Source organism: Ranitomeya variabilis, chromosome 3 (genome assembly GCF_051348905.1).
Source record: "Ranitomeya variabilis isolate aRanVar5 chromosome 3, aRanVar5.hap1, whole genome shotgun sequence".
Lineage (NCBI taxonomy): Eukaryota > Metazoa > Chordata > Amphibia > Anura > Dendrobatidae > Ranitomeya > Ranitomeya variabilis.
Genome location: NC_135234.1, coordinates 733,816,437 through 733,836,163, shown reverse-complemented (window position 1 = coordinate 733,836,163; position 19,727 = coordinate 733,816,437). Strand labels below are relative to the sequence as shown.

General features: G+C 41.2%; 1 protein-coding gene across 3 annotated transcripts in view; it reads right to left on the bottom strand.

Moving 5' to 3' along the window:
* Positions 1–12,391: 12,391 nt before the first annotated feature.
* The window catches only part of AMOTL1 (angiomotin like 1), a 186,716-nt gene continuing 179,380 nt past the window's right edge, over positions 12,392–19,727 (bottom strand). For 2 of the 3 annotated variants that reach the window (XM_077298448.1, XM_077298447.1), the window contains exons 9-13: positions 18,479–18,669; positions 16,681–16,806; positions 16,320–16,558; positions 14,178–14,462; positions 12,396–14,078 (exon numbers count right to left, since the gene is read on the bottom strand). In XM_077298448.1, the coding sequence (XP_077154563.1) occupies positions 13,969–14,078; positions 14,178–14,462; positions 16,320–16,558; positions 16,681–16,806; positions 18,479–18,669 (951 nt within the window). In that variant the 3' untranslated portion in view covers positions 12,396–13,968. Of the gene's footprint in view, positions 14,079–14,177; positions 14,463–16,319; positions 16,559–16,680; positions 16,807–18,478; positions 18,670–19,727 lie in introns of all 3 variants that reach the window. The other variant, XM_077298446.1, reaches the window with a different exon arrangement.

Here is a 19,727-nt window from a genome sequence, read left to right as displayed (position 1 = left end):
AATCTCGAGTAACGAGTATACTCACTCATCACTAGCTAGCACTCATTGCCAGAGCTAGCTTCCTGCTGCATGATTTAGGAGATGGGTGTGGTTGGATTTAGCTAAGACTGTTTCAAGGTTTTGGTTGTTTGCTAATCCCCTTCTCCTACTTTGATTTTTCTCCATCCTCCACGCTCCGGTGTTTTGTGTGAGTATATTTGTATGATTGGTATTTTCCTTTATCCCTGTTTGTATTAGCTTGTTAGTCTGGTTGGTGTATTATGGTACACTACTACTCCCCTCTTCCCTGGGTGGGGGAAGGGTACAGACTGAGGGTGGATTCAGGAACTAAGGCAAAGTACGTGGCCCTGGTGTCTTCACCATCAGAAGTAATCCGGGGAACAGGGTAAGCTAAGGCGCCTCTAGCTGTACGGACAGGGAAGGAGCCTCTGGTCCCACAATTTGTGACAACACGTAGGTTGAGAACACCTATATCCATACTGTTTCTAGCCATTGTTTTAACCTCATTGTTTCTAGACAGCCAGGGTTTTTCCTTTTTGCCATCATTTTCTTGCAGGGTAACTTCAAACTGTTTTGTGACTTAAGTGAAACTTTTTCTGTTTTCGCACAGTAGTTCTGAGTAATCTTTCATTATGAATGAACCTTTTGTCATTAGTTATGATGATAACTGATGGTGCCCGCTTTAATCCTGATAATCCTCTGCCAACAAAACAATGGAGCTGCCTAAATGTTCGGAGCTTAACTACATCTACGAACATGAGACATCCACATCTTATTTCTTAATGTTCTGCTATCAATGCACACACATACTGTCAAATTATCAGTAAAATGTATTATATTTATGATCATCCCATAGTGACAAATGATTGCTCCAAAGTCACCTCCAAGTTGGGTGGTTTTCTGCAAAAGATTTGGGAAACATGGACTTCGCATCAGAGAATCTTTGTCTACTCTGGTGGCAAATTGCCCCTTACTTTGAAACCCTAATTATTCTTGTGACCGGGTACTAATAACAAGTGATTGCTCCAAAAGTCACCTCCTATTTGGGTGGTTTTCTGCTAGAGGTTTGGGGGACATGGACCTCGCATGAGAGAATCTTCGTCTACTCTGGTGGCAAGTTGGACCTTACTTTGAAACCCTAGTTAGTCTTGTGACCAGGCACTGATAACAAGTGATTGCTCCAAAAGTCAACTCCAGGGGGTGTTGACAGGGGGTGAAACACATGGACCTCCCATCGGAGAAGCCTTGTCTGCTCTGTTGGCCATTTGGACCTTACTTCAAAAGCCAAGATAAGCTTTTGAATGAGATCTAGTAACAAGTGTTTTCTCCAAAGACAGCTCCAGATTGGGTTGTCTTCTACTGAACCTTTGGGACACATGGACCTCCCTCCAAAGAATCCTCTGCTACATTTATGGGGTTGTCGGACTTTGTTTCAAACCTAAATTGGTCTTGTGACCTCCAACCTCTTCTCTCATCTTATGTCTCCTAACAGGAAAGCAACGTTTAAAAAAAATAAAAAGCAATATGGCTTCCGAATACTTAACCCCTTCACCCCCTCAGCTAATCCTGTGTTCTGTTCATTCATACATTTCTTTTTACCTGGGGGAAAACCAGAATTTAGTCATCCCAGGTGCAGCTGTGCCAACTGGCCGCCTCTTGGAAATTCTATACTTCGCTTGTGTTGTAGTGTACACTTCCTCTTATCTTTCACACTGACAGATGTCCTAATCCTCATGCCTTCCCTGACACCACGGGCATTCAGGTCTGCCAAGTCTCGTTCGTAGCTAGTAAGTCTCGGGAATCTCCACAGATATAAAAATCTGCCTGAAAAGACTATTAAAATCACTTTTTACCATTAAAGGGATTGCCTACTACTTATTGATAACCTATCTTAGGGTTGCTAATCATTACCAGATCAGAGCGAGTCCGATAATTGGCACCCCACCAGTCATGAGTAAGACTGCCAAGTGCAGTTGAAACGCGTCGACTGGGTCATGTCGACCATGTAAATTTTTCTTTTGTAGGCACCATATTTTCTTTTGAAAAAGAAAAAGAAAATCCAGTCCTGTTGAGCCGGACTCCAATTTTTTCTATTTACCTTTTCTCCTGTCCTTTTCTTGCATATTAATCGCCCAGAAAATAAAATAAATATAAAAAAAGAAACATGTCCCAAATATCCTCACAATTGCGCGTTTCCCAAGGATTTTCTGTATGATCAACAACTAGTGCTGAGAGTTTATTTTATCCCTGTCAATAATGTAGCACAAACATATTATGCAGTACTGTACAAAAATTGCACCCTGTACCCCAACCCTAAATTGTGTGTACCCTCTGTTAATGTAAGAAAAACCCACAATGGTTACTGAAATAACTCGAAATGGACAAAAGTAATATTCAATGTGAATTTACTGAATATCAACTAATGGAAATCAGACATTGCCTTTTTGCATTTGACGTCAATAGAAAAAAGTAAAAAAGTCAAATTAATGAAAATGATGGCTCCCATATCTCAATATTTTGTTGCATCACCTTTAGAGGCCATCACTGCAAACAAATGATTTCTGTGACTGTCGATAAGATTTTTGAACCTGTCCACAGGTATTTTCGCCTCCTCCTCATGATCAGATTGCTTCAGCTGTCTCAGGTGAGAAGGTGCCTTCTCCAGACTACAGGTCTCAGCTCCTTCCACAGATGTTCAGTAGGATTTAGATCAGGGCTCATACAAGCCACTTCAGAAGAAGGACCCATGACCTGAGAGTCAGACCAAGCTTTCTGTCACTGGGCAGCACATGTCGCTTCAGAATGTTTTGATATTCTTGAGATCTAATTGTACCCTACACAGATCCAAGACCCTCTGTGCCAGATGCAGCAAAGCAGCCCTAGAACATAACCGAGCCTCCTCCATGGGTCACAGTAGGTATGTTTTTATTTGTATTCCTCATTCTTGCTTCCTCTGAACATAAAGCTGATGTGACTTGCCAAAAAGCCCTAGACATTCTCCCAGAAGCTTTGTGGCTTGTCAATATGCATTTTGGCAAATTCCAGTGTCAATTGTTTAATGATTTGCTTTCAGCAGCAGTGTCCTCCGTAGCCTTTCATGAAGTCCACTTTGACCAACAAAGTGACAGATGGTGGGATCTGATGTACCTTCACCTTGAAGTTTACCTCTAACCTCTATAAAAGTTTGTATTATCCGTCTATTCAACTTGACATCAATTTTCGACTTGCAGCCACGTCCAGGAGGTCAGCTACGATCCCAAAGACCTTAATCTTCTGAAAAATATGTGTAACTGTAGTAACATGAACATCAAGCTGTGCATTGAGATTGGCTTATATTGCCCTTAACATGTTTATCTATGATTTTTCTTTCTAATCTCCTGACACAAGGCCCTCCATAGCTTTCATTGCTCCATGTTCAGTGTGTACACACCATGATACCAAACAGCACAGTGACTACTTTTCACCCTATAAATAGGCACACGACTGATTACAAGTTTGTAGACACATGTGATGTAAATTACAAGACACACCTTAGTAATGTGTAAGGGTATCATCATCTTTGTCTAGGCCATTTTCATCAGTTGTTTTTTTATTTTATTTTTCTATTGAACCACAATTCAAAAGCGATGTCTGATTTCCATTAGTTGATATTTGGTAAATGTAAATTGAAAATTACTTTTGTCCGTTTAAAGTTATTTCTGTGACCATTGTGGGTTTTTCTTACTTTACCAGAAGGATACCAACAATTTTGTCCATATGTGTACACAATAGACATAATAACCATTGAAAGAACATGCATGGCATGCTATGCCGTTATTGTAGCGCACATCTTGTAGCGCATGCGCGCCACATACGCGCATTTCCTTTATATTGGAGTAGCTGTGCAATATCACTACATCTGTAATTGTAGTTTTTAGAAATGTTGGATAAAACTATAAGAGAATATGCAAATTCCATGCAAACATGACCCTTCGAAACCCAGGACCTCAGTGGTGCAAGGAAACAGAGCCAACGAAACACAGCCAACCACAGAGATTTGCTCAGTCTGGAAACTTCACCACCACCAGTACACAATGATAGACAAAATGTTGTTGATGGGCACTGCCAGGACTTCCCGCTGCGAGAGAGGCAGAGAGAGCTGCTTCCTCATTATTAGTTTTTTTTTTAATAAACAGGTGCAAAAAAAATCATTTTGAACAAATGAACAAGAATATTTGTTTGAAAAAAAAAGAAATTATTTTTTATTTAAATTTTTTTTTTTTTTTTTTTTTACAAAAGAAAAAGCTTTCATTATAAAAAATATATTCCAAAAATGTTCGGGGAAGAGAATGTGCACAATAGTTACGTGGAAGCTCAAAGCGGCCGAGTAAGGTTCATACAGAAGCAAACACTGCTCACCATAGCACTGAGATCACCCCACAACTACCGGCAGCGGGAAATAATTGCATATCACAACGAGAATTTGCACCAAACACTTTGGAGAAAAACAATGGCGTATACCTAGTACACAGTTCAGTCATACGTTTGACATCAGAGGACGAAAGCGACAAATTTTACTCTTCCCCTACCGCGCAGGTAAGCAGCGCTGCACGCTTGTAGGATCAACTATCAAAAGTCTTAGCAGTTAAAAATTGAGACAAGTGAATTTTTTCAGGAGTTTTTGGAGCAGAAACTGAGCGGCACCTCTACATTTTTGAGATTTGGATGAGAATATGAAGTTTCTGCTCAGTTCTGGCTCCAAAAACTCCTTAAAAAAAACTTTTTAGACACTGGTGGAGCAGTAGAGTTTTCCCCACCTAAACCTTCGGCCGTGAAGTATAGAGAGCGGAAACCGCCCCAAAAAGGAGCATGTCACTTATTTATCCACTGCAGGGTTTCCAAATGGTTAAAGAGTGACGTAGCGTGGAGCATGTGCACCAAGTTTTCATTTTGACATTGCTGTGCTCTATGTTCATTTTATGGAACGTCTTTGCTTTTATAGGAGGATTGCGGGTGGAATCCACCAGAAAAAGACGTCGTGTGCACATACAATAAGAGTATGTTCACACTGAGGGTTTTTTTAGGAGTTTTTGGAGCAAAAACTGATCAGAGACTCCCAAAATCCTCAAAACTCCTCCAAAAGTTCTAGTTTCTGTTCTGAAAACACAGCAAAAAAAAAAAAAACCTCACAGTGTGAACACACCCTATAAAAGTATGAGGACACAGAGTTTTCTTGAGGAGATCAAAATAATTAAATTTTCTATTGGAAACTGCTACAGGAAACGCTCCTCCTTTCGGAAGTTTTTGGATGAGTTTTTAGGGTTTTTTTAAGCAGTTTTGGAAGAGTTTTTTTGCTGAAGCATTTCTTTACAGCCTTCTGATTAGACATTGCTTAGTTCGGAGCACTTTGCTTTAGGAGACGCTTCAAAGAAGTGACATGCTCTTTCTTAACCCCCAAAGGCTATGTACACATGAAGTATTTTTGCAGAGCATTCGGAGCAGAGACTGAACAGAACCTCAAGAATTTTAGATTTTTAGGTGGATTTGGAGCGTTTTTGCTCAGTTTTTGCTCCAAAAACCTCAAAAAAAAACCCCTGTGTGCGCATAACCAAAGCCTGAAGTTGAAGAAAACCAAGCAATACACTAAATATATAACCAGCAAAGTGGTTTAACACTGGAAATAAAAAAGTCTTACAAGCATTTTTTGAGCATTTTTAGGGCCCACTGCAAAATCTCATACCCTTATAGCGCCTCACACTCACTATATTTTCTAATTGTAAATGTGGCTTTAAAAAAAAAGCAATATCCTCTCCCACTAGCAGTAGAAAGTGGAAACAATCAGCAATATAATATACAGATCTTTCAGAAATGCCTTTTTTTTTAATGTACAACATTTTTTTTAAGCTGATCTGCTGGAAAATTTGACTCACCAAATTTTAAGATACTGTACACAGAAAAGTGCTTGCTATTTACTTACACCCCAACCGCTGTGTCCTAAACAGGCCAAGAAACATTTGTATGGACACCAACCCATGAATCGCTTTGTCTCCTGAGTTTTGGTTTAAAGGAGTATTCCCAAGATTAAAAGTGAACAACTATCCATAGGAAGGTGGAATTGATAAAGGTCATCTGAATCCACCAACCATCTGATGTGTATGGGGGCCTCCTTCTCATCAACATCAGATGGGGGCAGATGGAATTTCAATGATTGATCCTTTTGTTTTCAAAGGAGATAAGACACCGCCAGAGAATTCTGGCGTCAGCTTTCACCTCTCCACTCGTTGAAATCACATAAACGCACGGCCGAGTTGGAGCTGGGAGAGACAGCTGTCTGTCAAATGTGCAGCTGATCGCTATCTCATAGTAAAGGCTAGCTTTACTAACCACTAGCAAATCCGAGAAGAGGGTTACAAAGCCGTGCCTGAATGGAATCTCATAAACAATCATTTGAAATGAGGTGAGCATGAGCGACCTCTGCTCCATTCAGAAGTGTCGATTCCTAAGATTGCTTGGGGTCCGAGTGATCAGTAAATTATAACTTCTAATTTATGGACAGAAGAAGAATCAAAGCCATCAAAATGTGGTGCCGGAGAAGGATGTTATCAATACCATGGGTGGCAGGAAGAACAAACAAATTAATCTTGGAACAAATCAAGCTACACATGCCACGTGACGAAAGGATCACCAACCTAAGGGTACTGTCACACAGTACCATTTTGATCGCTACGACGGTACGATTCGTGACGTTCTAGCGATATCGTTACGATATCGCAGTGTCTGACACGCAGCAGCGATCAGGGATCCTGCTGAGAATCGTACGTCGTAGCAGATCGTGTGGAACTTTCTTTCGTCGCTTGATCACCCGCTGACATCGCTGGATCGTTGTGTGTGACAGCGATCCAGCGATGTGTTCGCTTGTAACCAGGGTAAACATCGGGTAACTAAGCGCAGGGCCGCGCTTAGTAACCCGATGTTTACCGTGGTTACCAGCGTAAACGTAAAAAAACAAACAGTACATACTTACATTCCGGTGTCTGTCCTCCAGCGTCTCAGCTTCTCTCCACTGTGTGAGCGTCTGCCAGCCGGAAAGCGAGCACAGCGGTGACGTCTGACGTCACCGCTGTGCTTGCCGGCTATGGCGCTTTTACACAGTGGAGAGAAGGAGAACGCCGGGGACAGACACCGGAATGTAAGTATGTACTGTTTGTTTTTTTTACGTTTACGCTGGTAACCACGGTAAACATCGGGTTACTAAGCGCGGCCCTGCGCTTAGTTACCCGATGTTTACCCTGGTTACCGGGGACTTCGGCATCGCTCCAGCGCCGTGATTGCAACGTGTGACCGCAGTCTACGACGCTGGAGCGATATTCATACGATCGCTGCGACGTCACGGATCGTGCCGTCGTAGCGATCAAAATGGTACTGTGTGACAGTACCCTAAGACTTCTTTCCTTTGGACACATCTAACAAAGAGAACAATCACCGGAGAAGGATATCAAGGTCAGAAGAATAGAAGGAACAAGGCGAAGAAGTCCAGCAACCTAATGGCTTGATAATATCAAAATAACGGTGGAGAAGACCCTGGTAGATCTATCTAGGCTTGCACACGATCAATCTTCGTACAGATCGATCAACTATCAAGTTGCCATGGCTCTAGATCGAGCCGAAGGCAGTTAAATACATTTCGGGGAAACCTCAGTCAAATGTAGAGTTGGTGCTAATTGATCTGCAGGACTCTGACCATCAGCCACACCAATAATCTCTAGTCACTGGATGGGGTCCCTTCGAACTGCCTCTTACCTGACAGCATTCATGGCTCTTCTTTTGATTAGTCAGCTTGTAGCAACCTTCTAATTCCAGTGTGCCATACATGTAACATCACGTCAGGCCAGCTAATCAAAAGAAGAGCCGTGGATGTCATCATGTTAAAGAGCACAGATTGCTGATGTGGTTGATGTACCGGGTTCAACAAATCAGTTTTCAATGACTTTATACTTATATTAGTAAGTACCCAAATCCTACAAGGGGAGACAACCACCGCTGCAAGGTTTTGACGTGGCAGCAGCGGTTGTCAAAACCACACCCCCAATCACAGCTTTGTAGTTATTGGCTACATCTACAGAGCCCCGCCCACCTGTCCATAAGTCTTTACAATCAATGCCTGATAAGCCGATCTAAAACGACCGCTGTGCATATTGGTATATACCGAGTCTGAATGAGAGTATTCACCATGGGATGGTGGGATTCATACTCCTACAGCTGTTTACACACTACAATTAGCTTATTACTTAGAAATAACACCCTTAGTACTTTAAATACCTAAGGAATTTATTATCAAAATGATATTGCCGTCAGCACTGGATAATATATACCGTATATAAAATATATAATGCGCACAAGGATCTTCTGCCATCCAAAATTCAAGATGGCTTCAAAGATTTTATACAACAAGCAAAGAGCCCACAATGCCGATGTCCTGGAACCTGATAAAGATATATATACACAAATATGAGATTTCCATAAATTAACACTTATGTTCAAGTCCGAATGTGGGAATCAGCTGCCCTGTATGACAATAAAGGTTTGTTCTTTATTAGTCTTGTACAATAAAGTTTTGTTGTTGTTCTTGGTTTTTGCCACTGTCATGTAATTTTGAGTCCTTACTGTTGCCTAGTAACAGGCAGCCATTATAGATTTTACATCTGTTTTCTAATCTGTATGATGAAGTTTCAGTAGAGCAAAAACACATTCTAATAAACTCTGCCCCACTTTCTTCCCCTGGGTAGTGCTGGCCCATGCATCAGGTAGTGCTGAAACATGCGTCAGATAGTGCTGGAAGATGCATCAGGTAGTGCTGAAAGACGCGTCAGAGAGTGCTGAAAGATGAGTCAGGTAGTGCTGAAACATGTGTCAGATAGTGCTGAAAGACGCATCAGAGAGTGCTGAAAGATGCGTCAGGTAGTGCTGAAACATGCGTCAGATAGTGATGAAACGTGCGTCAGGTAGGGATGAAACATGTGTCAGGTAGTGCTGAAAGACACGTCAGAGAGTGCTGAAAGATACGTCAGGTAGTGCTGAAACATGCGTCAGGTAGTGCTGAAACATGCATCAGGTAGTGCCAAAGCATGCGTCAGGTAGTGCCCAAACATGCGTCAGGTAGTGCTGAAACATGCGTCAGATAGTGATGAAACATGCGTCAGATAGTGATGAAACGTGCGTCAGGTAGGGATGAAACGTGCGTCAGGTAGGGATGAAACATGTGTCAGGTAGTGCTGAAAGACGCGTCAGAGAGTGCTGAAAGATGCGTCAGGTAGAGCTGAAACATGCATCAGGTAGTGCTGAAACATGCGTCAGGTAGTGCCAAAGCATGCGTCAGGTAGTCCCGAAACATGCATCAGGTAGTGCCAAAGCATGCGTCAGGTAGTGCCCAAACATGTGTCATGTAGTGTTGAATGATGTGTCCGGTAGTGCTGAAAGATGTGTCAGGTAGTGCTGAAAGATGTGTCCGGTAGTGCTGAAAGATGTGTCCGGTAGTGCTGAAAGATGTGTCCGGTAGTGCTGAAAGATGTGTCAGGTAGTGCTGAAAGATGTGTCTGGTAGTGCTGAAAGATGTGTCAGGTAGTGCTGACACATGCGTCAGGTAGTGCTGACACATGCGTCAGGTAGTGCTGACACATGCGTCAGGTAGGCCGGGCTCATATCACATTTCTGCCACACATTTGAGACTCCATTGAAGCTTCTATCTAAGGCGCTTAAAAATGGGATTTGGATAGAACACCTGTCGGGTATAATGAGGTGGGCAGAGTTACTGTTCAGGCAGTGGCGGGCACAAAAGTGTGGTAGATCGCTGTGTAACCCCAAGTATGAAAGGACACTTGCTTGCCCCCTATGCTAGGGTACTTATCGTGATAACACTGTCGGTTACTGTGACTGTCACATGATTGAAATATTTGCCGAAACCTTTCTACGACCGTGACCTGCAGAAAAACTCGGAGGTCACAACAAACCCGCATTCTCACGATGATGAAAAACTGTGAAGTCCCGGCCTTCATCACAGATCGCACAACAATGGCCATTTTCTGAACAATACTGAATACCCATAGATGAAATTCACACGTTCTCGTTTTTTTCTTTTAGGATTTACCAAAATCCCATTTTGATTTTCGCGGCTTCAGTTCTTAGTACTCAGTAATTTCTTAGAAAATAAAGTCCACGTATTCCATGATGGAGGAAAACCAAAATATCTAAAATGTGTCAGTGTAGGGGTAGCTTGATGCAATAATCTCATAATGCAGGTATGTCCACCTTTCATCAGCAGTTTTTACATAAATATAAGGTAATCGCTGTGTATATACAACCCTATTTCCCAAAAAGTTTGGACACTGAGAATGTAAAGAAACAAGGATGCAATGATTTGGAAATCTCTTATAGCCACATTTTATTCACAACAGAACATAGAACAGATCAGAAGGTGAACATTGAACAATTTAACGTTTTATTTGAAAAACATTTACTGATTTCGAAATTGATGGCAGCGACACATCTCAATAGTTGGGACAGCATTAACAAAAGGCTGGAAAAGTAAGTCGCATGACTGTATCTTAGAGAGGCAGAGTCTCTCAGAAGCAAAGATGGTCAGAGGTTCAACAACCTGTGAACATCCACGTTGAAAAATTGTGAAACAATTTCAGAAAAATGTTAGCCACCGTAAAATTGCAAAGACTTTGAATATCTCACCATCTATAGTACATAATATCATCCAAAGATTCACAGATTCTGGAGAAACCAATGCGTACAAGGGACAAGGCAGATGGACAATACTGGAGGCTCTTGATCTATGAACCCTAAGGTGGCACCGCATTAGAAATAGGGGTGATTTGATCGTTCAAATCACAGCATGGACTCAGGAATACGTCCAGAAGTCAGTGTCCGTGAACACAGGTCGGCACGCAATCCACAAAAAAACAAAAAAATAAGTTAAAGCTCCATAGTGCAAAAAAAGGTGTACATTATCACAATCCAGAAATGCTGCCATCTTCTCTGGGCCAATGCTCATTTATAAAGGACTGAGGCAAAATGGAAAACTGTTCTGTGGTTGGATGAATCAAAATGTGAAATTCTTTATGGAAACCAAGGACATAGGTCCTGAGGACTCATGAGGAGAGGGACCATCCAGCTTGTTATCTGCACACAGTTCCTCCATCTCTGATGTTATGGGGCTGCATTAGTGTCAATGATATGGGCAGATTATACATAAGAGAACATTAGAACATCTGCTCCATCCAGACATCGTCTATTTCTGGGAAGACCTTGTATATTTCTGCAGGACACTGGTAAACCACACTCTTCATCCATCACAGCAGCACGGCTCCGCAGAGGAAGAGGGTCCGGACGTTTCACCAATAGAAAACATTTGGCACGTTATGAAACAAAAAATACGGCAAAGACCCTGACCTGTGGAGCAGCGAGAATCCAACATTAGACAAGAAAGGGATAATGTTCCTCTCCCAAGACTCCAGCAATTGTTTCCTCACCTCCCCGATGATTTCATACTGTTCTAAAAGTAAGAGGTGCTGCTTCACAATGGAGGACACGGCCCGGGAACAACTTATTTGAGATTTTTTGCTGACATCAATTTCTAAAAGAGTTAAATCTTTCAACTGAAATGTAGAAAAGTCCGACGTTCACCCTCTGATCTGTGATCTATGTTCTGTTGTGAACACAATATGGTGAGAGATTTACAGATCATTGCATTCTTGTTTTCTTTACATTTTACACAGTAGCACAACCTGATATATCCTGTATTATACTCCAGAGCTGCACTCACTATTCTGCTGGTGCAGTCACTGTGTACATACATTACATTACTGATCCTGAGTTACATCCTGTATTATACCCCAGAGCTGCACTCACTATTCTGCTGATGGAGTCAATGTGTACATACATTACAATACTGATCCTGAGTTACATCCTGTATTATACCCCAGAGCTGCACTCACTATTCTGCTGGTGCAGTCACTGTGTACATACATTACATTACTGATCCTGAGTTACATCCTGTATTATACTCCAGAGCTGCACTCACTATTCTGCTGGTGCAGTCACTGTGTACATACATTACATTCCTGATCCTGAGTTACATCCTGTATTATACTCCAGAGCTGCACTCACTATTCTGCTGGTGCAGTCACTGTGTACATACATTACATTACTGATCCTGAGTTACATCCTGTATTATACCCCAGAGCTGCACTCACTATTCTGCTGGTGCAGTCACTGTGTACATACATTACATTACTGATCCTGAGTTACATCCTGTATTATACTCCAGAGCTGCACTTACTATTCTGCTGGTGCAGTCACTGTGCACATACATTACATTACTGATCCTGAGTTACATCCTGCATTATACTCCAGAGCTGCACTCACTATTCTGCTGGTGCAGTCACTGTGTACATACATTACTGATCCTGAGTTACATCCTGTATTATACTCCAGAGCTGCACTTACTATTCTGCTGGTGCAGTCACTGTGCACATACATTACATTACTGATCCTTAGAGTTACCTCCATTATTATAGTCCAGAGCTGCGATCAATATTCTGCTGGTGCAGTCACTGTGTACATACATTACATTACTTATCCTGTACTGATCCTGAGTTACATCCTGCATTACACTCCAGAGCTGCACTCACTATTCTGCTGGTGCACTCTCTGTATACATACATTACATTACTGATCCTGTACTGATCCTGAGTTACATCCTGTATTATACCGCAGAGCTGCACTCACTATTCTGCTAGTGGTGTCACTGTGTACATACATTACAATACTGATCCTGAGTTACATCCTGTATTATACCTCAGAGCTGCACTCACTATTCTGCTGGTGGAGTCACTGTGTACATACATTACTGATCCTGAGTTACATCCTGTATTATACCCCAGAGCTGCACTCACTATTCTGCTGGTGGAATCACTGTGTACATACATTACATTACTGATTCTGAGTTACATCATGTATTATACCCCAGAGCTGCACTCACTATTCTGCTGGTGGAGTCACTGTGTACATACATTACATTACTGATCCTGTACTGATCCTGAGTTACGTCCTGTATTATACCCCAGAGCTGCACTCACTGTTCTGCTGGTGGAGTCACTGTGTACATACATTACATTACTAATCCTGAGTTACATCCCATATTATACTCCAGAGCTGCACTCACTATTCTGCTGGTGCAGTCACTGTGTACATACATTACATTACTGATCCTGAGTTACATCCCATATTATTCTCCACAGCTGCGCTCACTATTCTGCCCTCTGCCTCCACCTCATGCTGCTGCCAGATTACATAGCAAAACCCTGCTGACAGATTTTATTACTAGAAATTCATTTTGAAAGCATGCACGTAGAGCCGCCCTATTATTACCTTCTTAGTAGCAATATCATAATGAAAGAAACGCCACATCCCTCATTGCCAGAATCAGCATGGTTGTGTAATTGTGCTGTTTTCTAGTGGATTTGATTGTGCACCATGTTTCAGTCTTTATTGTATGTTTTGCTTTTCTACTATTATTGCATCCGTCTATACAATATAAATTAGGAATAGAAAAAGTACAATATGTGCATATTATAAATAATGGGACCTACCATGAAACACATGGAAAAATTGCATCATACTTTAAGAATTCCAGATTATGGCAACTTATTGGAAACTGAAAACGTTCCACTTGGTGTTAGGGAAGAGTATAAAATACCATACGACTATCTACATGGTGGGAGAGTCATTGTGTACTCAGTCAGAGAGTAGCAAGAAAAATTTACAGTTATCCAAAGTTATCCAGCTGGAAAAATAATCCGGAGGAGTCACTGGTGTTGATTTCTTTTTCTCAGTTGTCTAAAATATTCTTAGCAATGTCTTAAAGTGTTTTCAGTCTGTCTGGCTAAGAAGCCACGAGAAGCGATTCCAAGTCTAAACAAGTCTTCAAATAAGCACTTCCATTGTGTTGTCGGGCTCCGAAAGGTCGTTCTTGTGGTTTGGAGTACTAGCTCTAAGTTTCGGTTCTAGAGTCTTGCCAAGGACAGGGGAATGTTCTGTAAAACAAGAAAACCGTTAAAATTGACGGTAATTAGTGGTATGGTGTGTAGACTTTTTAACATCAACCATGAAAATGGAGAAGACCATGTACATACCTGACTTCTCCTTGTTGGTGTTGGGGTGACGTAGAAGAGGACTACTGGATGGGGTTAAATTTATCCGTCCACGACCTGGTAATGAAGAGCAGCTTGGCCAGAAGAGGTCGTGGCTTTTGTCTGTCTGGGTGCTGTTATCTTTACTCCCAGTTTTGGCATGTGACACAGTGACGGTAGGTTGACTTGAAAGAGGTGGTGGTGGCAACATAAATGAAGGTGGTGGAAGTGCTAAGGAAGGTGAAGGACTTTCATGATTGTCTTTGCCGTCTTTATTTTGAAGAAGTCCTGGAAAGAACACAAAACCTTTAAAGGGTTGTTTCATGAACAAAGTACATTTTAATTAAAAGATCTTATAATAATAATTAGTTCCGCACATGGATGTACTAAAATAAATCCTGTACATGTGACCCTGTTATATACTATCTTACTTGCTGTGTACTACCATGCAAAGCTGCTCCAGTTCAGTTCCAGCAGGAACTCCTAGCTGCTGCTTTCTGAGGAAACACATTTTCCTGTCTGTTTAATCACAGGATTGAGTGTTTCTTCCACATCTCCAGCCCTGTGAGCTCATAATAAATCACATCAGTGAAGTAAGAGTTCTGGTGGCTGCTGAGCTTGTATGTCACAGACTTGATTTATGATGAGCTCACAGCACTAGTGACGTGGCAAAAACACTCATTCCTGTGATAAAACAGGGAGGATAATGTGTTAGCCCCTGCTATGTGATGTCTGTGTACTCAATTATTATAAGTGACTTATGTTTCCTCACTGGCCAGAATCTTTGGTGTGTGCCAGGGTGGATAAAAATCAATGTTTTTAAAAAAAAATCAAAAAAATCGGATTTTTTTGATTTAAATCGGATTTTTTTGATTTAAATCGGATTTTTTTCAATAAACTGCTTTTTGAGGAAAATATTTTACCATCCAAAGGTTCTTCCATCATGAGATAAAGCTGAGTTGTTTATCTCAGTAGAATAAAGGCTGTATATGTGTAACATTCACAATGCCATGCTCTTCCAGAGGTTTCTGTAGGATGCTGACTATCCAACAAGTTTGGGCATGTCAACTGAATGGAAAAAGAAACTAAACCAAAAGTGAAACCAAGCTAGAAGTGTGGAATTAAAGGAGGAGTATGAACAAAATGTGGAGGCTATTAATAGTTTATACAATTAAGACATGCTGCTTTTAAACACCTACCTATTGCCATATAGTAAAACAAAAAAGATTTTTACTTACTTTGGGGTCCCCCCCTCACCCTGGCGTTAGATCGTTGCCCCTAGTTTCGTCCGTGTAACTATGGGCGCACATGCGCACTGCTCTCACTTCTCATTTTAATCGTGATTTATATTAAAAAAAACCTTTTGATTTAAATCAGTGATTTAAATCATGATTAAAATCATGATTTAAATCGATCCGATTTAAATAGAAAAAAATCTTTTGATTTAAATCGTGATTTAAATCATGATTTAAATCGGCGTGATTTAAATCAATCCACCCTGGTGTGTGCCAACCATGAACTGGAGCAGCTCTGCATGGTCGGACACAGCCATTACACAGTACATAGCAGGGGCACATTTGTAAGATTATCTCAGCACAGACACTTTTTTTAACACATCCAATTGTGGAACTTGTTATTATTTTATTATTTCAAGATCTATTAAACGAAAGAACCTCAAAGGAAACTTCAGGAGACCCCGTAATAATTCAGTGGGATCTATTAGGTGCCATTTTGATCCATCATCCTATGGATCCGACTCAAATGTTGTGCCTTCTGTTGTGAATGAAAGCCATAAAGCAAATTTGAAAATTGCCAAAAACATTACCGCTTATAAGGTTACTCCCAGTAGTATATATGTATTATTTTTTAGCATAGGCCTTCCTGCCCATGACTATTACTATATTCTCATAGGTGTTTCCAAAACAATCCCAATAAACTATTTGGTATTTTTCTATTCCTTGTGGTTGTGCTGGCCTGTTTGTAGTCCAATCTTTTTTTCTTTTCTTTTCCAAAACAATCCCAGGTAATTATTTCCGCTCTCAATAAAAATGGACCCTCAGTAACCACCACTCCCAATGACCCCAAAATCCAGATTTTTACAAGATTTTCAAAATTAAAAAAAATAAATAAATAAAAAATTCTCACCTAAACTTCCTTTACGAATCTTTTCATCCTTCTTCTCCTCTGCCACCTGATTAGTGGTCAGAGACGTCTGCCGTGAGTGAGACCCAGAGGTAACAGCCCCCACCGCTGCTATAGATGGCACAGACAGTGCAGGGCGTAAGCTGGAGTTGTCATTCTTGCTCTGATCTTTTCGAGAGCGTTGATGGAGAACCTTTATCATGGCGTCTTGCTCTATGATTTTGGCATGAAGATTCTTTATTCTGATGGAACAAATGATAATAATAATAATAATCTAAGAAACACATTTGTTATTAAAGAGCAGCACACTTTTTAGGAATGTAAACCAAAGTGGACGACCTCATTAAGATGTAATAAAACTTACGTATGTTCCATGTCCTGGAATTTTCGGTTGGCCTGTACAATCTCTTCCTCTTCAGGCCACATTCGTAGATCCAATGAGTTATCCGTGTGGCTTCCATTCCGTGAATGATTCATGATTGTCAATTCTCTATCATGACAAAAACCAGCATACATCAGATTCAGTATACATCCCATTTATACAGGAGACTCCTGGAAATCAGCAAGGTATCACCTCGTCTGTGAATTGATCATACCTTACAACTAAAGGATAAAACTCATTTAAGTGACAGAAGTTTCCAATTCACCATCAGGAGCAGCACTACATGGAACATTTCCTGGCAGTACAACTTTTCTCAAGTTGTATCTTCAGGAGCACACTAATGCTAGCCCATTGCTTCCTGTTTGCTGGGTGGCGATGCGATCCCGAAGACTGAAGAGGCGGCTCACAATGCTGTACACCATGCCTATCTGAAATAATACTAGAGATACCTGAGGTGCTGAGGTAACAATAGGCTGCTCATACTGCTGTCCACCATGTCTATCTGATATAATACTAGAGATACCTGAGATGCTGAGGTAAGAGAGAGGCTGCTTACACTTCTGTCTACCCTGTGTATTTGATCCAATATTGGAGATACCAGGGGTGCTGAGGTAAGAAGAGGCTGCTCACACTGCTGCCCACCCCATCTATCTGATATAATACTAGAGATACCAGGGGTGCTGAGGTAAGAAGAGACTGCTCACATTGATGTCCACCCTGTGTATCTGATTTAATACTGGAGATACCAGGGGTGATGAGGTAAGAAGCTGCTCCCACAGCTGTCCACCTTGTCTATCTAATTTATTACTGGAGATACCAGGGGTGATGAGGTAAGAGGAGACTGCTCAAACTGCTGTCCATCTCGTTTATCTGATATAATACTGGAGTTACCAGGGGTGATGAGGTAAGAAGAGGCTGCTCACACTGCTGTCCACCTTGTGAAACTAATTTAATTCTGGAGATACCAGGGGTGATGAGGTAAGAAGAAGCTGCTCACACTGCTGTCCACCCTATTTATCTAATCTATTACTAGAGATACCAGGGGTGAGGAGGTAAGAGGCTGCTCACACTGCTGTCCATCCTGTCTATCTGATCTAATACTGGAGGTACCAGGGGTGATGAGGTAAGAAGAGGCTGCTCACACTGCTGTCCACCCTGTTTATCTAATCTATTACTAGAGATACCAGGGGTGAGGAGGTAAGAGGCTGCTCACACTACTGTCCTCCCTGTGTATCTAATCTAATACTGGAGGTACCAGGGGTGATGAGGTAAGAAGAGGCTGCTCACACTGCTGTCCACCCTGTTTATTTAATCTATTACTAGAGATATCAGGGGTGAGGAGGTAAGAGGCTGCTCACACTACTGTCCTCCCTGTGTATCTAATCTAATACTGGAGGTACCAGGGGTGATGAGGTAAGAAGAGGTTGCTCACACTGCTGTCCACCCTGTCTATCTGATCTAATACTGGAGATATCAGAGGTGCTGAGGTAAGAAGATGATGCTCACATTGCTGTCCACCACATCTTTCTGAATGATGAGCAGCGGAGTTTATTACTGCACATGCTCACATGCACTTGTATTATTAACATTCTAGGACAGGATTCTGTCAGTGTACTACAGAGATTAACTTCATAGACAAAATAAGTATTCAATATTAATTAAATACATTTGTTAATTTATTCATGAAGACCTTTCTTTTATTTATATATTAATTTTTCTGTTCCTGGGAAACCTATTTAAAAAAAAAAATTGAGACTAAACAAAGAAGTTGAGCACTTACGCTTGGGCTATGGCCGTAGTGGTGGCATCCATGGTAAAATGCCTTTTTGCACTTTCCTCTAGGTATTTCTGTTCCCATTTGGTCGTATCTGCTTCCAGAGCCAAAATGGTCTCTTCCTTCTTCCTTAACAAGTCCATGAGTGCAGGAGCACTGTAATCTGAATTATTAGATGCCTGATGGTTTGCTTGTCTCTACAGGAAGAAAAAAAAAATATTACCTGTGAGTGGAATTGGTTTTCGATCACGTAAATCCATACTGTCCGGATAAAAGTGTGTTATGCCAGGGCCTGTGGGGGAGGAGCATGATGTGATCTTGCTCCATCCCCTGAGGATCTGCACTATGCGTTACACTAGATTTTTTTTCCCTGGAGTGTTCCTTTTAAATATTCTCATAAAAGGTGAAAAAAATGTTAAAATGTATGATAAAATCACTAGACCCGGAGCCATTAAGTCATTACAAGAAGGTAAGCCATGTGGTCATCTACACAGCTACAATGAATCAATCACGTCACTGATTTCTAAAGACCTCCATGTACTGTTAAAATCAAAATGTCGAATATCTAAAAAAATATAATAAGACTATTCCAGGATGTTCCATCGATGACCTATCCATTGGCTAGGCCATCAATGTATGATTGTGGGGGTCCAAACCTAGAGAATGAAGGTAAAGCATCAATATACCTATGTGGCAACCCCTGACACAGTGACAGCTGTGCTAGGTCTGGCAACCATTGGGATCACTTCCTGGGATTGAAATCCCACCGATCATCCAATGATTGCCTACTCTAAAAATAGGCTATTGACTTATAATCCTGGATAATCCTGAAAAACCTTGTAAAATCTAATTCCCTCACGTTTACTTAAAAAAAATGTCAGATGGCTACTTATAAAAAAAAAACTAATGTAATTTTATGCAGAGAAGACAGATTCAATTAAATTCTTTTAGATCAAGATGGCACGCAGGACTCCTTCCCCCAACTTCTTTCTGTATGATTGGATCGCATTTCGCATGAATCGTCTCATTTCAGAAGTTTTTCAAAGTGCGAGAGCAAATTATACTGTCACATTTATACTAATTAGCCTAATTTCTGACTAACCGAGAGAAGCCTTGTGTGCGCTTCATCTATGCAAATGAAATAACGATTCCACATGACTTCCATTGACTGCAAAGACCCGCTGCTGTCGGCCCTCGGGGGGATACATTTATAATAGGGATCATCTGTTGTCTCCAACCCGACAGCAGCCCCCGA